The sequence below is a fragment of the Vanessa cardui genome, chromosome 2, assembly GCF_905220365.1.
Source record: "Vanessa cardui chromosome 2, ilVanCard2.1, whole genome shotgun sequence".
NCBI lineage: Eukaryota > Metazoa > Arthropoda > Insecta > Lepidoptera > Nymphalidae > Vanessa > Vanessa cardui.
Window position 1 is genome coordinate 2,717,326 of NC_061124.1, and position 22,346 is coordinate 2,739,671.

Below are 22,346 nucleotides of genomic sequence, written 5' to 3' on the forward strand. Positions count from 1 at the left end.
ATAATCGAACGATTTTCTTATACACAAGAATTGGCAAATTTATTTTCAGAAAATCCTAAGAAAATAAATTTAAAAACGTGCAATGTGTAATGTTACTTGACTTTTCATCTGAATTATTTGACCTTGGTTATTGGCTTTCCAAAAGGAGGAAATCTATGTTTTTTTCTTTAATTTTTTTCTTTGTTTTCCAGGATAGGTTTAGACGAAACCATGGTTTGGTTTGGGGGTAATATATAGCGTTTGTATCGTTTGGGTTTTGTAATATTTTTACTACTTATAAAAAAAGTTTTATCGCGGCCAAATCCTTCATATTAAACATAAAAAGTATAGTTATTAAACTTTGTACTTTATAAACAATAAAAGTTGAATAAAACAACCTCAAATACAAAAAGATAATAGATGACCGAAATTAAAAAAAAAAGTTGTATTGTAATGGATTTTCTTAATGATTTGTCTTTATTTACTAAATGTCTAGTTGTTTTATAAAATAAGATAAACCATTGACCGTAAGCTATTATCCGCTTTACCGCTTTCAGTAATTAGGGTGAAAGTTGTCAGACAGATGCCACTTAGAGCGCCGATTATGAAGATTGGATATGAGGCATGTTTGAACATATGCGAAAGGCATAATTAAAATAGACGTACTGTTAATATTAACGTAAACTTTTATCTACACCCTTGGGAATTCGTAATGTTGTATAAAATCAAAACAATATACGATAGAGGTTGGACCTTGGTTATTTATTAGAGGAAACGAGGTGAATTTCCATGAAACTTGGATAACCTTCGTGTTGGGTGTCCCATGATATTGATTTTACGTAGCAATAGTAAATTGAATGAGTATTTCATGGAATATGGTTCTATAATATGTTTTTTTTTAACTACTATAATTTTTATAAAATTACTAGCTACTTGACTCGGCTTTGCACGGTGGAATTTATTAAATGGTCACTAGAGTTTTAAGTATCGTTTAGAGAGGGGGATAGGGGTACAGAAAAACGTTATGGTGCGTTACGATGCGAGGAGGGAGGCTCAAAATCTTTGAAAATTGCATTACGTAATACTTGAACGCTCCCTAAAATGAATTTAATTTGGACAATTGAGGTATACGGATTGGTAGATTTTTTGGCAAGATTTGCAAGAACTGTTATAAAGCTGTACTTACGATGTTTTTGACAGCCGTCAACATTTTCGGGCCAGTCGCACGAGTGGGCGTTCTCATTGTACAACAAACCGCCGATACACAGCTGCTCTGTAGCGGTTCCGTTCCAGCAGGTCCAGTATCTTGTGCAGGAGGTCTCATGTCCAAAGATTCCATACAACCAATCGCAGTGCTCCGTACCAATTGGTGGGTCTGGTTAAATAAATTTATCGAATCAAAAGTCTGCTTTTAGGGCTTCGTGAAAACCCGTAAACGATTGATTTTGATCAGAAATGATTAAACAATTATCATTACATTCTCATAATTAACATTAGAAAACGTCTGATGAATAATTGGAACTGCCTTTGTGCCTTGATAATTATAAAAAAATATTTAGAAAAAGTTAATATAAATTGATAAAACAGGCGACTTACTTATTTGTACTTTAGGGTATTCACAGTAATTCGATCTCCAAGGGTAGTCGCAGCCCTCGGTGACTCCTCTATGCTTTCCCGCGAATACCAATCCGTTAGGGCAGTCATACTGGACAGCCTGGCCGCTGTCACATTCCCAGTACTTGTCACAGTATTTGTCATCGGCTACGACTCGGGATTTCGTCTTGCATGGATCTTCTACTTGAGCACAGGAGGCGATCGCTAAACTGGCTACGAGAGCTGTAGAAAAAAAAACAAGATTTTTTAGTATTATTTATTTGTCATTGTTTTTTTTTATGGTATAGGTTGACGAGCGTAGCGAACGAGGTAGGCGGACGAGCATATGGGCCACCTGATAAAGGGTCACCATCACCCATAGACATTGACGCTGTAAGAAGTAATAACTATTCCTTACATCGTCAATGTGCCTTCAACCTTGTCAACTAAGATGTTATGTTCCTTGTGCCTGTAGTTGCACTGGCTCACTCACCCTTAGCTTAGCGTAGCTTGCTCAAAGCCCAACCATCAAGTAAACAGATTTTACATTCAAGTTAAATTATAATACGAATTTAATTGCGCCCCATTTGGCAATTAATTAGTAAAATTGAGCATAAATTAACTCAAGACTAAAAGGAAATTTAGTAAAAGATCAACTCGAAGCGAAAATCAATTAACTTCCACAGATAATGAACAATTAATACGCAACTCATTTACAAGATGGCGTCGAATATTATGTTGAGACACGGAATATTTAATTTGTTTTCGTGATTTCGCATGAAAATATTTCATCAGAGGATCTTGATGTTTGCATGACACGATCAAATCAAAAGACGAATCAAGTAAACGTTCAAGAATGATTTATTAGGCTTATACTATAAATGGGAAATGTCCGTCTGTTTGTGACTTAATTACGACAATACATATAAGATAGTCTATGTGAAAGGTGATACTTTAAAAAAAATATCACAGTTAGTTAATGACGGTACCAACAGATAAATAAAAATACCGAGGAAGGAGTTACTAGAACCGGCTAGTTTTATATACTTTTTTGGTTTATCATGTCGTTGAAACATTTAAAACTTTGCGAATGATTCTCTTCATAGAAAAAATCAAGGAATATAAATAAATGCATCATTGATTATGGATCAGTATTTTAATTGCAACGTTCTTTGAACGGAGTTACCTCATTCGGGAGGTGCGTTTTCCTTATTGAAACATCAACTGTCACAATTTAGAACTGAATTTATATATAAATTTTGAATATTCAATGTTGTCATTTTCTCGTCACCATTTCTATCAAAAGCTTGCTCTAATTGGATTTTCTTAGTATAACTAATAAACAATTTTTAAGTCTTTTAAAAAAAAAACAAACAAAATCTATTTATTTTTTATGACACACGTTCTATTATAAATATTTATAAGACAAATTATTTTTACAAGCAATTCAAAGCCCATTACAATCTTTAGTACGTGTTCAGACATAACCAATAACATTACTTTATGACCATAACATGTTATGTTATGTTATGAGGCGGGTGCGCCGGCGCAGGTGAAAGCTCTTCCGACTTATGCAACTCAGTCTCTAGTGGCATTGACGACTAATTCGCATATCTCCATCAATGCGATGACATATGCATGATTTATTTGACGTTTATTTGATTGGGATTTCCGCGAATAAAGATTTTTTAGAAATTTTTTTTTTTATATCAATCGGTTGTTGGAAGTAGGCTATCTATCCAGACGAAGTTCGTCTGGATAGATAGCCTACCTGTTACAGATAGTTTAGTTAGTAGAGTATATAGATAGTTTTTCGATTTAAAGGGTGAGTGACTCCGTGTAATTATAAGGAACATAAAATTTTAGGTCCCAATTATTTCTCATATTTCCTTCGCAATGTTTATGGTGGTGATCAGCCCATAGTCTACCTATCAATTGCAAAGAAAAGAATATGAATATCCTGAAATGTCATTTTTTGATTTCATTTTTATTGTAGTTATTTTTTTATAATCTAAATTATTCATTGCGTCCAGTGTCTAGCAAATGGAAAGTGACGCATTCATTCAGTTGTATTTAATTGAGTTTCTCGAAGCGTCCAGACGAATCGATATTACATAATAAATTATACATTTGTGATAGCTTTTTTAACGTAATTAAATACGATTTACTTCAGCCTTGATGATTAGACAAGATTATATAAGTTGTTTCAAAGATGTACTAGGCCGTGCCTCCATTTTAACCGTCATACAAAAAGAGTATAACATTGTTATAATTTCATTATATTTGAGTCTTATCATTAATTTAGGCTTCCAAGTACGTGTGCTTATTTTCATGAGTGAGTAGTGGTATGTATGTTTGTCCAAGAATTTCTCGAGAACTAGAAGTCGTATTGAGAAGATCATTTTTAATCAAAGTTGAACTCAGGGAACAGTGTAAATTTCATTATAAATAAAATTTTAACAAAAAGAAAAACCGACTTCAAACAAAACAGTATTTTAAAACAAATTAAAATGCACTAAAAAGTAATAAAAATAATTGCATATTTAAGATATTTTTGAGAGTCCTCCTAGGTAAAATGAAATGAAAAATATTAGACTACTTAAAAGTCGATTTACGATTATATAACGTAGTTATAGTTATTGTTATATTTGGAGCCGGTGTCAGCCACAGGCACACGCTTCAACAATCAAAAGAAAGAAGCGATACGAGCCTCTTGATTGACCCAGTATAATATCGTATAAAAGGTAATTTGTAAGAAACATTTCTTAAAGTATTCTCGTATTGTTTTTTGATAGGTATAGTATAGGGTTGGCTGACACCGACTCCAAGTATAGCAATAATTATAACTACATTATATAATCGTAAATTGACTTTTAAGTAGTCTAATATTTTTCATTTCATTTTACCTAGGAGGACTCTCAAAAATATCTTAAATATGCAATTATTTTTATTACTTTTTAGTGCATTTTAATTTGTTTTAAAATACTGTTTTGTTTGAAGTCGGTTTTTCTTTTTGTTAAAATTTTATTTATTTTTTGATTTTAAGTGAGGCTGATGTAGACTAACATTTTTTTCTTAATATGGATATATTAAGCGTGCCGTTTATATGAATCAGAAACTACTTCAGGAACAATTTCAAAAGAAACTTTCGAATAAAGCATAAATAGACTTTCGAAAATGCGGCTTGAATACGTCATGCGGCATAAACTACAAGGTACCACCCTTCAATGAGCTGTAATCGACCTCAGTAAAATAACTTTGCAAAAGAGCTATTCGTATGCTATGTCGTACATCATATGACATCACATCATATACACAAAATTTAATGAAAGACAGAAAGAAATTCTGCCCCAAATCGCACCCTAACTGTAAGCCGTTTAGGAGTTCCGTCAATACATAGTATAAAACAAAGTCGCTTTCTCTGTCCCTATATCTTTAAAACTACGCAACGGATTTTGATGCGTTTTTTTTTTAATAGATAGTGTAATTCAAGGGAAAGGTTTGTGTATATAATAAATGAACAATATAGTAAAGAAACACTGACAATTTTAGAAGTTTGCAATGTGATGTCGTAAATAAACAAATTCTTTAGTACATTTAGTATCAGTATTGCACCCGTGAGAAGTCGGGGCGGGTCGCTAGTTGATTATAATATTCGATTATGACAATTATATGAACATAACCACGTTCCGGAAGGTGATTCAAATATCCAAGTAACCCATAAATAAAAGATTCGACCGAGTATTGCTAACGTGCTCCTCAGAATTGTTCCGTTCCCTCCCGTTCCCTTAATTTGTCATGGATCCTGTGCTCAGAACCTTACCAAACTTTCACCAAACTACCCTTAAAGTATATCCTTTATAATAAAAAGAGAATCATCGAAATTGGTTAACGTGATTTTGAGTTATTCACCTATTTGTCGCGCATATACATAATGCAAATTTAAGACTTATATCGTTTTCATACGGATACCATCATCGGAAAAAAATTAAAAAAAAATGGGACCCCACGGGAAGCACTACCTTTCAAACCAAAAAAAAATTATCAAAATCGGTCCACCCAGTAAAAAGTTATGAGGTAACAAACATAAAAAAAAAAATACAGACGAATTGATAACCTCCTCCTTTTTGAAGTCGGTTGAAAATGGATCTTGTTGTTTTATGAATATATATTTTTTATTTTTAGTTCATTAGCTGTTTCTAATTTTAAAGTCGGTTTGTATATAGTAGCTGTTTTATATATTTTAAATTATTTACGTTATGTTTGTTGTCATGCGCCTGAACTTTTTCGGATTGGACGATAGGAATAGGTAAGCAGACGAGCAAATGAACCACATCACACAAATACGTCACCAACCAAATGGTAAGTGATCACCACCACCGTTAAATTTTGAAGTAGTAAATATCACAATTCGTTACATTGCTAATGCTGCCGCGAGGACTTATATATTATGTCCCTTGTGCCTGTAGACACACTGGCTCACTCATACTTCAGACCGGAACACAACAATACTGAGTATTGATTTTTTTTATGGAATTGGTTGGCGTCCGAGCATATGGGCCACCTGATGGTAAGTGGTCACCATCACCCATAGACAATGACGCTGTAAGAAATATTAACTATTCGTTACATCGTTAATGCGCCACCCAACCTTGGGAACTAAGATGCTATGTTCCTTATGCCTATAGTTACACTGGCTCACTCACCCTTCAAACCGAAACACAACAATACTGCGTACTGTTGTTTAGCGGATATCTGATAAGTGGTTGGTACCCAGGCGGGCTTGAACAAAGCCCTACCACCAAGTAAAAGATAGATTTTGATAGAATTGTTGTTTGACGGTAGAATATCTGTTGATTGGGTGGTGCCTATCCAGACGGGCTTGCATAAAGCTTCACCAATTACGTTTATATAAAACATGTATCAATATCAATAAATAAATCAAGCGATAAATATCTATAAAATTAAAGGTACTTAAGTCTGTTCATGCATCGTTAACCAATAGTATAAAGTTAATAGTATAGTATAGTTCAATTACTTTTTGAACGATAAAAAATTACACGAACAGTTTATCTAATTTATTTGATACGTTACGTGATAGGTCGATATTATTGATACTTCGCAAATAAATTACCAATGATTGGACGAAGTCACTTTACGTAAGGCGATTACACGCATGCATTGATCTATGTAATATTTTATACGGCCTTTGCCTACGAGGGAAATAAATTGACCTAACGATAATTTTATTATAACGGGCTTTTTATGCTTATAAATTTAATTTATTCATTTCATTACAATTGAGTACAAGCTATTATCGCCGCTTTTGTTATTGAAAATAAGGTTCATATTAAAAATTCAATGTTCTAACATATAAGCATTTCTGAATCGTCATGTTACAGAAATTCAGGATTAAATTAAACGTCAAGCTTCTACCGGTTCTTAGAAGCGTTGGAAGAAAGTCGGAAGTATTTTTTTTTATTTTTTATAAAACACTAATCCAACAACAGATAATTGTATTTATGTTCTCTATTCATATAGAGACCTTCTCCTCAAAGGGAGGGGAGGCCTTAGCCCAACAGTGAAAAATTTACGGGCTGTTGTTGTTGTTTGTTGTTGTCTCTATATCCAAATAATACCTCCACATGTATTATCCATACTGTATGATAAATATTTTATTTTTAAAGATCTTTATAATCTACACATATGTTCTAAATAATAGTCAAAGTAAAAAAATGAAAGTAAAGTAACAGCCTGTAAATTTCCCGCTGCTGGGTTAAGGTCTCCTCTTCCATTAAGGAGAGGGTTTGGAACATATTCTAGCGTTTAAGATACAGGCTCGGCCTAGTTTAAACGCTAGTGTTTACTAACCTCAATGTCAACATAAAATCATGTAAAATTAGGTATTATAGGTTAAGACTAATGTACATTTCTTGGAGTCTTATTTATTATAATAAATTAAGATTATTATTATTATTATTATTATATATTATACTACGCTGTTCCAATGCGGGTTGGTGAAATGCACGTGTGGCAGAATTTCGATGAAATTAGACACATGCAGGTTTCCTCACGATATTTTCCGTCACCGCCGAGCACGAGATAAATAAATAAATAAATAATAATAATAAATAAATAAATATGAGACAACATCACATACATTACTCTGATCCCAATGTAAGTAGCTGAAGCACTTGTGTTATGGAAATCCGAAGTAACGACGGTACCACAAACACCCAGACCCAAGACAACACAGAAAACTAATGGTAATCTACATCGACTCGGCCGGGAATCGAACCCGGGACCTCAGAGTGGCGTACCCATGAAAATCGGTGTACACAACACTCGACCACGGAGGTCGTCAGGAGGAGGAGGAGGATGAATTATAAATACAAATTAAGCACATATATTTATAGTGGTGTTTACCTGGATTTGAACCTGCAATCATCGGTTAAGATGCACGTGTTCTAACCACTGGGCCATCTCAATATATATAATAATAGTCTGCGTCCCTATTTTCGCCTTCGTTATTCTTTACCTTTTTCCTTTTTTACCTTTGACAACTTTAATGCAAAATGACATGATCATTTCGTGATCACATAACAAGCGAATAACTGAACAAACTCCCTTACATATTTATCATAGGATATTGCAGTGGTTTTCCAGTGGGTCAAACTCGTGGCCAGATAAGGGTTAAGTACGAAGGAGTTTTACTTACAATAGAAGGTAAAATCTTTTCATTACCAGGAAACTATTACGTAGCATCAGTCAATTTATGTGACACGGGTCATGTGAAAGCCTCCGGATATACGAAGTCACCCCCGGATATGTCAAGTCAGAACATGACGCGGGTCCCTTTTGTTATCATTTATATGGTTTCAGGAGAATTTTCTGAATAGTACATGTTTTTGGAAATAGAAGAATCCGTACGTAACGAGTTAAGGCATACTCATAGACCGTGATAAGGTTATACAATAATGATTAAATTAGGTACATGCATACACACTGTACGGAATTCTGTTATAGTAACGGAAATCTTGCCCCAAGAAGGATTCATTGACTTTGCGGAGTTTGACTAAGAATTCATACATTCTTATCCATATTAGTTTGACCAAATTCATACGTCATAGTTTGTTTCAGATCTTTCCCTTACCGCTTAAAGAGATGAATTAATTACGGAATATGATCACACATTACAGAGATTCTGAAGGGGATATTGTCTCGTAAGAGTCGTGATTTCGCATTGTTAGTGTTTCGTGAGAGAGCAGAGGGAATGTCGTGAGAGAAACCGCTCATCGGTGCGATAACAATACGATTAGATAGCTTTAAGTCATAAGCGGATGTTGCAAAACTAGTTTTATGCTCTCATTAATGTACTATATGGTACTGTGTTCCATTTCGAAGGGAGGTTATGACAGACAAAATATAACATTAACTATGTCCCAAGATGCTATAAAAAAAAATCTTTTTTTCTATAAAGAAAAATTGTCCGGACAAAAAAATAAAAATCATAAATTACACAGTCAGTATTAAATCGAATTCCCCATAACTTCATCGTTTAATAAAACTTCTTTTTACATAGAATTAATGAACGAATGTATGAATGAATACAATACAGGAGACATTGCACGTGAATATTATCTTAATAATATTTTGAGAAAATTATCATTTTAAATATAACGCCGCGTCTCAGTTATATTTTTATTCATATTTATCAAATGTTCTAGAATAAATTTACCTCTGGCGAAGAAAATTACACGTTTTCATATGAGTGAGATATTTTAAATTAAGTTTTTGCGCAAACTTATATGTTTATTGCTGTTTTGGATGAGTGACATTACCCTGTCAGAATCACTGGGAGTTATTGATAAGATCTAACGAATGTATGGTTTAACTATACCCCATACAACTTCATTTGAAGTCCGCCTTATATAGTTATTGTTTTTAATATTTTTATACCTTTCTGATATTTGATTGATTAAAATGAAAGAGAAAGTATTCGTCTGCAGGATTAAGTGTTAGCACTCTGCGTACCGAGTAGGAACAAGTCAGATTTTATAATACCGTGACGTGTAAATTTATTGGTATAATTACTTATATACATTAAATACTAATTACGAAATCATTATTTCAAAAACGAAGAACACTGTTGCTATTATTAAAAAATGAAATAAAATCATTTTATTATGCTATTGAAATTATTATCTGTGTTTAGTATACAGTTGTGTGAGTTGACTCACACATACTCGAAAAATTAAAGTAAATTCGTCAAAAGAATTGAAAATAGAACAAATCTTAATTTAAACGTTTATATAACGCATCTGTTTATAACTTGTCACAAAGATGATAAAGCAAGAAAAATAAAATGTCGTTTCCTTGCTTTCACGCGATTTTAAAAGCGAATAAATGAAAATAACGATAATGGAAGCTGAACGAATGATTTATTGCAACTTGTTTATATGATTTATGAGATATTTTATTGCGATTAATATTGGCGGGAAAGTGTAATTGGTGTGTAAGACTTAAGACCTTTTAACATTTGAATAGCAAAAACACGATTATCAATTTGTTTATGAATGAATGAAATTAAGAATAATAAATTTCGGTAGATTGTCATTGTATGACATCATAATAGGCAAAAGACAAAAAGATTTTTTGGAATGTAAATATTTTCTGAAATGTCGCTGTTGCCTTTGTTGGTCTTTTGATCTCAGTGTATTTATTTTACTTAAGATTTTTTTCTAAGGTCATTCACAAATTTTTACTCTATGTATTAACATTTTTTTTAAATTATGTAATTCAATTATATCCAAACTTGTAAAAAACAGGAGCACAAACAGACCTTCAGTCTCTGCGAAAAGTAAAAATTTAGAAACCTGTTTTTGAGGCAAAAGTAATATCCCAAAAATATATAAAAATAATAACTATAATTAAAAAGCATATTATTTTTATAATTAGTTGCACTCAAAAGGATATCAATTTTCATAAACATGAAATTTCATTCTACGCAACATTTTAATCAACACTGATATTATAACTGCGAATTGTAACTGGTTGCTGCGCTTTCACGGCTAAATCACTGAATCGAATTTGATGAAATTTTGATATGAAAAGAAAGAACATAGGCTATACAAAGGTCTACTACTTTTTATGATTAACACCAATAACCAACCAATAAAGCAAGTGAAGCAGCAGGCAAGGAATAGTCTAGTATTTGTAATTCCACTTGAACGTACGCGTATAAGTCAAGACGCACAAGGAGTTCAACGACCTCTCCCTTATATGTCACAATTAGTTCACACGTAGGCTGTATCACCTAACATGGAGGCTCCGTTAATTGATAAACGTGCGGTGTATTCCGTTTTCCTGATTTGTATGAAAGTTACTTATGAGGATAAATGAGGAGAAATAATGACCTATAAGAGCCTACTTTCTGAAACACTTACGTCATTTATCAATTGAATATTATTGGCCTCAGGAGAGGACATATGTCGCATTAAATTCTTCTACACGTAAATCCACTAATCAAACAATCTCCAAACTTTCTCAATAGACAAAATTTGTCCTTTCTTCTTTGGGACATTCAATGGCTGTGCCTTTAACTCAATTTTATTTTTGGAATTAGTGATTTTATTGGATTGCAAATTAAAAAAAAAAGAATTTTTGTCACCAACCATATCGAAGAATATTGCAAGTGCGTTACTTTAAAAAAATCCAAGAAACGAAAAATTCGTATCGAAAATGTTGTTGCAAAATGTGTTGAAAAGATCAGAGTGCTCCAGACGCCGAGCATACTTTGTGGAGAGTGTAAAATTTTATTTTTATTTCATTCTCTAGAGCGTTCTCCGATATTATAGTTAATTCCCTTAAACGATGCAGACGCGACCAAACGAACTGTACCAAGAATACTGGCAGCGTGTTTGAAAAATAGTCTTTCAATATCTTTATAAAATTTCACAAGATATTTTAATTGTGTTTTGAATTCTTCGTTTTCAATTTCAGGTATTGGTTTATTTATTTCTTAATAACTTTTGAATTGATTGGGCGTCAAGATGTATTTCAGGACCAATATTCTGCGTATAATTGATGATAGCCCATAAAAGAGAGTAAATTGTTACAACGTGTTTGGCTCATATCCATACCTAATCGTTGAAAGTAATTTTTACGACAAAGGAAGGCAGTAAGATAAATTAAACTTAGAGTTTTTTTAATAAATAATATACGTAATAGTAAGAGTATAGTAACTCGCCTCATAAAGGCAAAGGAGTATAACGGAGGTGAAGGAGACATGACGGTAAAATTAAAAATGATCATCTCTATACGACTTTTTAAAAAGCGTCATATCGTTTGCATTTTAAACAAGTCGAACTTACCCCGAAGTGTGGCAATAGATGTCAAAACAAAAGAAGATAGCTATTCTGTCATTCAAATTTGATTGTTTATAGACTACTTGCATTTTGTCAGAATAAATTGCGATCAACTCACGTAAAAACTGTTCCGAAATTAAAATAAAAAAAGTTGACATTCTGTGTATTTACGTTGAGGTGTTTACTTTGCAAAACTTACAACTGTTACACACAACTAAGTCCATAAGTTAATGTTATTGCAGAGCACAGTAAACCTATTGTTTTAGTTCACTGTCGTGAATCATTACTTCACAAAACTGCCATTAACCTACAAAATGTATCAAATGAAGATTTCGACATATTGGCGTTGTAAGAAATAACGTCCTTACATCGCCCATGCTAACCTTGGGAATAATATGTTATGTCCTTTGTGCCTGTAGTTACACGAGCTCTTTCCACCTTCGAACTGGATCACAATATTATGAAATCTTGTTGTTTGGTGGCAGAATATCTGATGAGTGATCACGTGGGGTAGATAAAATCCAATTGATCGTAGATGTTTGTGTAGTAGATCATTTTTTTCATGAAGCATTATTTTACTGGATTATCTGAATTGGCAAGCAGAACGAGATATATCTCTATAGATTTGTCTAGGTTTGTAATCGTGGTGTTTAGAAATTAGAAAAAATTAATATGTAAATAATTATAACCGGCTTCGCTATTTTTATGTTATGATTGTATTATTTTGGTTAGTAAAAATATATATATGTGTAGTCAAAAAATTATATTATAACTACATATATGAACACTATACTGTTCAAATATTGTCAATAGGTATTCTGAACTGTTTCTTGAAGAGTTTTACTGTTCAAATTTGTTCTCAGCTCCAATATTTATTTATTTAAATATTGTCCAGTCCTACACTTGACCCGACTTTAATATATGAAATAAAGAGCTCAAAATAGATTGACAAGAAGAATATTTAGTTAAACGTACAAAGTCTTGAGGCGCTTTAAGCTCTTCATTTAAATATATTCCAATTTAAACTACATACACCTGTGTGAATGTAATCTTGACATGTAATTTAAGATGAAACGCATGTTTTTGTCAGTTTAATAAGCTTGAAATACCAAAGGGTTGTTAAGTATAGATATTACGCATAACTTTGTTCGTCTGAATTTGATATTCCTAAGAGATTAGTAACATGTTTTTATAATGAATAAATTTAAGCTAATGCGTTTGTTAATTGAAGTGAAACTTTTAAGTGTGATGAGGGTAGTAATTTTTTAACGTGCAACGTTTTTTTATGTAACGTTTGTGGTAGAAAAATAATTCAAGCATTTTTTCTTAATTTATGTCACCTTGACCATGACAATCTACAATCATTTTTTGCAGATTAATTTAGATCCATATTTGTACTGTGTCAAGTTTTATTTAAATAAAATTTAAATTTGGAATTAATTTAAAATCGTTACGAATCATTATTATTATTACTGTTGAAAATCATGGTGATATTGTATCGTCATAGCTTATAGGTTTCTAGGAACCAATAATGCGAGTTACGTGAAACGGAAAAACGTTCTGTTTGCACTATTTCACAGCGCGAATGTGGGAGCTGCACAATGATATTTTCATTACTGAGTAGGTGTTCAGATTTTTCGTCCAACCTGTCATAAACGACGATTTTTTTGTTGTTGATAGAACACGTAAGACTTATAAAAGAAGGTGCAGCGTGTTTCCAAGACTATTGTAGCGTTAATTCGGATTAAATATATCTAGAACATCTCTTCTATTAACGTAACTTTATTTTATTGTCTCGTATATAAAGGCGTGTAAGCCTAATTAATTCGGCATTCTATTCTGCACCAAGGTCCTGCGACTCCCACAGTTTATTGTTCACAAACAAAGCTTGATAGTTTTGCAATGAAAATATATTTCGTGGTCTCGTAATTAGAAACTGCGAAGTGGATGGGAATTGTGGAAACAGTCGGTACTATTTCAATAGTGTGATAATCTTAAGATTAAATTGAATACTGTGTGATTTTCGTAGTGACAAATATCAGCCGAAGTATCCATTGCTAAAAGTGTGAATTATATTTGAGGGTTGCGGGTTAAAATTCGTATAAGCACTTTTGAAACCTTACGTGCCTAATTTGTGAGTTTTTGTGAACCCTGCCTGTGTTCGTTGATTCTAATTGAGGGCCTCAGTGGTCGAGTAGCGTGTACACTACTTTCATGGGTACGCCACTCCGAGATCCTAGGTTCGATTTTCAGCCGAGTCAATGGAGAAAAAAAACATTAGTTTTGTCATATTGTCTTGGGTCTGCGGTTCGTGGTACTATCGTTACTTTTGATTTTCCATAACACAAGTGCTTTAGCTACTTACATTGGGATCAGAATAATGTATATGATGTTGTCCAATATTTATTTATATTTATTATCAATGCATTCGATTACGATTCTAATTTAGATTTGACGTAAATTAATGTGCTTTATTATTTCCTAAAATCTATTTTAGTTTACACCAGGGAATAACCGGAATACGGATAGTCCAATAACACGCTGGAATAACTTCATTCAACTAGCAGGAAAATATCGGCATTTCCCGGGAAGAGATGTCATGGACAAAGTTAGATGATGTCTGTTCTCGAAACTGATTCCCGATGTCGAAACTAATTTTCTTCCAAATCAATTATTTTGGTGAGTTGTCATTTATAGTTCATTGCTCATGAACATTGAAATTACGAAATATTAACGATATGTTACGTTGTAAATGCACTTAACTTGGGAATCACGATATGTCTCTTAGGCTGGTGCTAACGATTGTTGCTGATGCGCTTAATACACAAATACTAAGTAAGTATCGCGGCTTGGCGATGCAACATCTGCTTATATCTAGACATTGCACATAGGCCAATAACCATGTAACTGATAAGGCGATCCCGCCGATCTCATGGGAGACTACCTAACTACGAAGGACCTATATCAAGCCCTACTTGTGGCCTTATGTTAAGCCATTCGACAAACGCAGCAGTCAACTACAATATGTACAGCCTTTAAATTTCCCACAGCTGGGCTAAGGCATCCTCCCCCTTTGAGGAGAAGTTTAGGAGCACATTCAATCACAGTGTGTTACAATGTAGATTGGTGGATTAACACGTGGCGGAATTTTGATGAAATTAGACACATGCCGGTTACTTTAAAATATTTTCCTTATATTATAATTGTAAATGACATTAAGTTTATAAAAATTTAGTGGTGCTCGCCTGGGTTTGAAACCGAAATCATCGACTTCGGTTAAGATGTATGCATTCTAACTACTGGGCTATCTCGACTGATATCGACAGCTAACCAAGTACCTAAAATTATTATTATATTAATTAACTGTACTTATGTTTTCATGGTGAATTTTAAATTTGTCTGTTAATTTGAGCTTTTATAAATTAAAATGCAAAACTATCAAATCAGCAACCGTTGGTATAACTTTTACAAAATAGTTCACTTTATATTTTAAACAAAATACTTTATAACCTAAATTCATATCAATATCAATTAAACGTATGATTGATGTGCTGAAAATGTATGTCATGTTCATTAATGTACTTTTTAGGGTTCCGTACCTCTAAATGGAAAAAAGCCCATTTAAGAATAAGAACACTTATTTATTCGACTGCCTGTGGGTCCGTTAAGAACCTTTGTTTTAGAAACGAATTTAGACAAGAAGCTCAATCTAACTTCAAATACTAAGGCTTGCAAAATGCATTCCCTTGGGGCTGTGATATATGCTCCAAATCTACGCAATCAATCATTTCGCATAGGGAATGAAATTTGGCAAGAAGCAATATAACATGTATAGAAAAAAATCTGAAGTCTTTCATTATTGTGTAATCGTACAGAACCCACAGAGCACGACTCGAGTCGCACTGGCCCGGTTTTTTTACTAACGTTGTGTGCATTATAGATAGAATACCATTTCCTGCTTTTAGTTGCCGATAGCCGTGTGAACAGTTATCATAAAACAGTGTATTTACACACAATCGATAACTAACAATAAAGTATTGGCAAATATATTCAGTTCTATTTTCCAATTTTTTTATTAATCTTTATAGGCTATGTACAATTGGTTTTCATTTCGTAATTATTGATTTGTAAAGGCAAACGTTAAAAAAGTCTGTTGATATCCTATGGCTGTGAAGAGGCCTTGTCTCTTTACAAAGAAAAGAACGAAAGAGGTCAAAATTTCTTCAAATTATGTCATGTATTATTACATGCCTGTCTGGGATACTATATTTTTCCACAGTAACAGTCCGTAAATTTCCCATTGTTGGACTTAGGATACACCCTTAGAGGAGAAGGTTTAGAGCATATTCCACCACGTTGCTGGTTTTCTCACGGTGTTTTCCTTCATTACGGATCACGATATGAGATGTTAATATATAATATAATGTTTTTCTATCGAGCACGAGATTTATAAATACTAATTATGCACATAATTTAACGGTGCTTGTCCCAGATTTGAACCCCTTATCATTAGCTACCTCTTGTCACAACTGATCCATCACAGGACTTGAATAACTTTAATTGATTTACGATTCTGATCTTGATTCAAGTTCAAAATAAGTTTAGTAAGAAAATCCATTAATAAACGACTAAATAGGGATGTCCATCAAAATATAAATGACCTGTTTCGGGTCAATCACAAAGGAAGTTTTAATTCGAGTTGTAAAAAAACGTCGAAACATTGTGCATTAGCTTGATTAATACTCGTAATCAATTAATTTCTCAAGTTCCGATTCTTACCTTAGAACAAGTGACCAGATAGAAGAGATACATGTTGGTAATGCAATGCAATACAGCGAATTAAAAAATTGTTTTTTTTTTTAGTTTTTTTTTTTATTATTTAAATTTTTTTTATGTTATAGATTGGCGGACGAGCACATGGGCCACCTGATGGTAAGTGGTCACCATCACCCATAGACAATGACGCTGTAAGAAATATTAACTATTCTTTACATCGTCAATGTGCCACCAACCTTGGGAACTAAGATGTTATGTCCCTTGTGCCTGTAGTATAGTATTATGGCATAGATATACTTCGAAAAGGTAAAAAAAACAGGATTATCTGTATTAAAGTAATCACTGTCCCTTAGCATTTTGTTTTGGTACCTACCATAACAATTCCAAGTTGTGAATTATTTCCTTTTTTTATAGATTACTCACTTTTGGTAACATAAGAATTAATAACATTAAATGCTTAAATATGTACAAATATGAAATAAAACTAGTTATTGTATGAATCTTGACCGCGAGGAATGATGACAAGAATGCTCGCAGTATTTCCCAGTTGAATGGCAATTCCGATCCTCTGGGCAAGAAACGAACCAGCCCTCCTGTCACCGGTGGAGGCAATGACGCGAGGTATTATACTTTTGATGAAGCTTTTTGCACCATTATTCCAAGGGCCAAGCGTTTCGACAGCTTCCTTTTATGTACATATCACCAATACAAAAAAACATTTAAAAATTTAAAAATACTTGCAGCAGCACCCATATTTTTGTATGTGTGTGCGCGTGTATGCGTGTTTGCTATGTTTCATAGTTTCAGTCAATAGTCGATGTATAGCAAATAGTTTTCTAAACATAGATAACTAATTATCGCTCTCGGCTTTACTCGCGTTTCAGTGGATTGTTATGAGATGTCAGGTATGCTAAGTCCTTGGGGTCAAGATTGCTTCAAAGAGTAACAGACAGACATACAGAATTACTTTTACAGTTACAATAATCTAGAAAAAATAATTAACAAAACCAAATTGATAGTATTTCTATTTGAGTTTATGTTCCGTGCCCACGACATCACTTTTTGATATGAAAGCATATTAAGACAGTGAAAGCACTCAATTTGACGAAGAAGCCATTTCATTAGTGCGTTACGATCTATTAGCGATATGTACCAATTTTGTACCCGGAAATAATATTGTAAGTGTCCTTTGAGGGTTCCTATTACACCTGCGTCCTCGGCTTTGTCTTTGAATCTAGAATATAATTTGACATATTATCTTTTCCAATTGGATTAAAGATTATGGAGCGAAGGCCACAGGGTCTAATTCTGAAGAAAGGCACTGCTCCCTATTGTATAGTTAGTGAAAAATTGGTTATTATATTTCGTAATAATATATTCCAATTTTAAATGATATAAACAAATAATTTGCAACTGGCATAAAAATAATTTCAAAGTGCAACTTGTCAAATAAAAAAAAATTCAACGATTTATTAGAGCTATTAATTACAAATATATGAATAAAAGCGACGTTCTAAATTAAGGTGTACATTCATATTTCCGAACACATATCATCGGTAATTATATAAAGCGTTGTTTCGTAAAACAATTTTTCACAGTTTCATTTTTCCCTTTGTGTTATTTGACAAAATTACGCAGCTCGAAGAGGACATAGTATGATGAGGGCCTCGTAATGCTATTACTCGAAGTGTCCATTAAGGAAATTGCTCATATTTGGTGACTTGAAATAAATAAGCTTTGTTATTTTAATATTGGGTAACGTCAAATATTTAAAAAATATCTGGTTTTTTTGTCTGCAGTACTTAGGTATCTACTATTGTTTTTGTTAACCTTACATATGTTCAAGCATTAAGATATGTGGCAGAACTTCAATCGATACAAATAATATATGACAATTCAGTGCTGTTCGTTTACATATGAATCAGTAGATTATTGATCAACGTATTCTATTATTTAGGTCATTTTTAGTACAAGAATAACATATTAAATTAAAATTGATTTATTTAATATACAAGTGTACAACTATGTTAATAGTTGCTAATCAATGTAGAAAAACTATTCTTTTAGAAAGGAATTAGTCAGATTTCTAGATATGATAGAAATTCCATGGTTTTTATTTTGTTTATTTTTAGAATTGAAATCAATATTACTATCAACTTGACTTTGACTACCATTGATAATCAGCGTCGGGTTCTTGCAACCCAACATGGAAGCTGAATGATAACCTTTAAGACACGTTAAGTATCATTGTGTTGTTTTGTATTTTTGTTATTATTTTTTGTATATTAAGTTAGTCAGTAGTTATAGTCAGTTAATATAATATTCTTTCTTCCTTTAATCTCTCGTATAGTAAAACCGGAGAAGTCTTGAGAAATATGAAAATCACAAACGTATCACATATGTCATAAATCTCAATCTCTTCTGATTTCATGCGACTCGTCGGAGTTAACTGTAAAACAGGCTTTATCGTCTAGTAACGCTATTCGATTTTCATTACCGTTAACTATATTGGTTGTGGAAATGACCTTTGTGGTTTAAGCGGAAGACGTATCCTCTATAGTGTTATTATCTGAATATTCCATTTAGAATATTAAGCGGCCTGAACTTACGCAAATGAATACGTAATTACAAGATTAGTTGCACGTTTATGGATATTCGTGAGCTGTTCATTTGTGGTAGATTAAAATATAACAATTCATGTTGATAGAAAATCTATTTATATATCTAGATTTATCACATCTCGTACAGTTATTTGAATATAATTGATAAACAGACAAATAGACACTTTTTAACTGTTTTATTTTAAATAAAAATTGATAATCTTAATCATCATCTTGTCAATATTTATTAATTTCGGGATATTGACCGATAAATTATTTATTTAAAAGTCAATATCCCGAAATCAATAACCTTAATAATAAAAATAACCAACAACAACAACAGCCTGTAAATTCCCACTGCTGGGTTAAAGGCCTCCTCTCCCTTTGAGGAGAAGGTTTGGAACATATTCCACCACGCTGTTCCAATGCGGGTTGGTGGAATACACATGCCGCAGAATTTTCGCGATGACACATTGAAATAAAACTAGCTATAACGGATTTGAATCGCGTATATTAATTATTTTTAACATCCCGACGTTTCGAGCACTTTACAGCGTTCGTGGTCACGGGTAGACCATACAACATGTTGTTTCAAGGGTGATACCATTTTCGAACTTCAATTAAGACGAATTGCCTGGAGCAATGGTCTTGCCCAACGTACGACTCTTTTCCTCGTAACTCATTGCATGCTATTCTTGGAAATTGTTTTTTTAGTTTAAAAATCAAATTCAATATTCGAGTAGGTAAAGTAAAGTAACAGCCTGTAAATTTCCCACTGCTGAGATAAGGCCTCCTCTTCCATTAAGGAGAGGGTTTGGAACGTATTCCACCACGCTGTTCCAATGCGGGTTGGTGGAATGTGAGCAGGTGAATTCGAGCAGGTTCGTACAAAATATTTGAAACGACATATTATCATTGTCATCCTCCTGCACTTATCCCAATTATATTTGCAGTCGGCGCAGTATGCTTTCATACTAATAATAATAACTGTCTAATATCATCTTATATTTTTTTGTATATATGGTTTTTCACATAATCCATTCATCATTTCTATACTATATTATATAACTTAGTAAAGTTACCATCTGTTCAGTTGATAGATTCTAGTATGTATCTTTTCCTTAAATTAATTTAACAGTAATGTAAATTATAATTTATCCTGCATAAATAATACTCGGTGGTAGTGCAACTTGCACTTCTTCTATTTAGGTTCCACCCACTCATCAGATATTCTACCAAACAGCCATATTTAATATTCTTGTATTCCGGTTTTAAGGATGATTAAATCAGTAACTACAAGTACAAGGGATAAAAATCAAGGGAGCATTAGTGGTGTACGTGGTGGTGGTAACTTACCATATTTTTATCATTGTTATCTTCCGGTTTGAAGGGTGAGTCAGTGTAACTACAGGCACAAGGGACATAACATTTTATTTCCCAAAGTTGGTGGAATATTGGTGATATAAGAAATGGTTAATATATCTTACAGCGCCATTGTCTATAGGCAATTATGACTTACCATCAGATGGCCCATTTGCTCGTCCTCATACCGATATCATCAAATAAGTAATCAGGTGTTCCAACGACTTGTGACAAATAGTTCAAGCATCCGATAACATACAATGATATATGGTATTGAATGAAGGCTCATTAATTTTATATCTTGTAAAGATCTCAACGCATTATAATCATTGTTCATGTACATTTGTTTATTACTATGAACTTTATAATGGTGTGATGTCACAGAGCAGGCATGACAAGCTTGTATTACCAAGTCCATTTATGAGATTGCCTACGACATAATGGGGAATGTAATTAGACTGTAATCGCTTTTAATATACATTATAGACTTTAACCTTTCGAAATATTTTTTTATATCATTAAAGACCTTTCGTTGTATCACGAGATGTGATGGAATTAAATGACATCATGTTTTTAACATATAAGAAAATGTATTAGGTGTGTATGTTACAACAACAACAACAGCCTGTAGTGCACAGCAGGGCTAAGGTCTTCTCTCCGTTTGAGGAGAAGGTTTGAGCATACAGCATCACGCTTCTCCAACACTGAATTCGTTGAAATTAGCCACATGCAGGTTTCCTCACGTTCCACATGTTTTCCTTCGCCGCCGAGGACGAGATGAATTATAAACACAAATTATAATGGGGTGGTGTATGAAAATTCTGTGGTGCCCCGCCTGAGTTCGAATCCGCAATCATCGGTTATGATGTACGTATTCTAACCACTAGGCTATCTCGGCTGATATCGGCAACTGTATGCTATACATATATATAGATTTACTTACCAATAAGACTGACCCGACACCTTTCGACTGACATTTTGTGGTATATATCTGCAAAGAGAGAACGTTATGTAATTTATTGCTTTGAAACCAGTTCAATGTTATAGCATAAAGGTTCGTTTATGTAACTATGGGAATTTTGTTACGTAATGTCATGGAGTAAATAATATTAAACCAGTGGGTCTCCTGCGAAATTGCATAGTATACATAAGTTCATTTAAAATTGGAGATTGACGATATCAATTATGTTTATTTTGTTTAAATTTTTTTCCTATACAGCCTTATTACCGCTCTCTAACCGGCCAGTAATTAATTTCTTATTTTATATCTCTGTTAAATCACAACACTTTAGCAAATTGCATTCAAAAATCCTCTTTATTTTTCTGAAAATCTATGGCTGAAACTCTTCAAAAAGAAACTCTATGTGCTCTATGTACTCTATTCTATGTGCGGCTATCTCATAATCAATGGGACAAAAATCGGCTAACGCTATAATATGAAAATATGTAATTTTTTTTTTTTTTTTTTTTTTTTTTTTTTTTTTTTTTTTTTTATGGCATAGGAGGCAATCGAGCAGGAGGCTCACCTGATGGAAAGTGACTACCACCGCCCATGGACACCTGCAACACCAGGGGACTTGCAGGTGCGTTGCCGGCCTTTCAAAAAGGAGTAGGCTCTTTTCTTAAAGGTTCCCATGTCGTATCGGTTCGGAAAAACCGCCGGCGAAAG

At 33.2% G+C, this 22,346-nt stretch overlaps 1 protein-coding gene across 1 annotated transcript in view; it reads right to left on the reverse strand.

The window, feature by feature from the left end:
- LOC124540504 (protein obstructor-E-like) overlaps positions 1–22,346 on the reverse strand; it is a 46,799-nt gene that overhangs the window by 2,861 nt on the left and 21,592 nt on the right. The window contains exons 2-4 of the mRNA XM_047118129.1: positions 21,621–21,668; positions 1,576–1,815; positions 1,166–1,354 (exon numbers count right to left, since the gene is read on the reverse strand). Of these exons, the coding sequence (XP_046974085.1) occupies positions 1,166–1,354; positions 1,576–1,815; positions 21,621–21,654 (463 nt within the window). The 5' untranslated portion in view covers positions 21,655–21,668. The remainder of the gene's footprint in view (positions 1–1,165; positions 1,355–1,575; positions 1,816–21,620; positions 21,669–22,346) is intronic.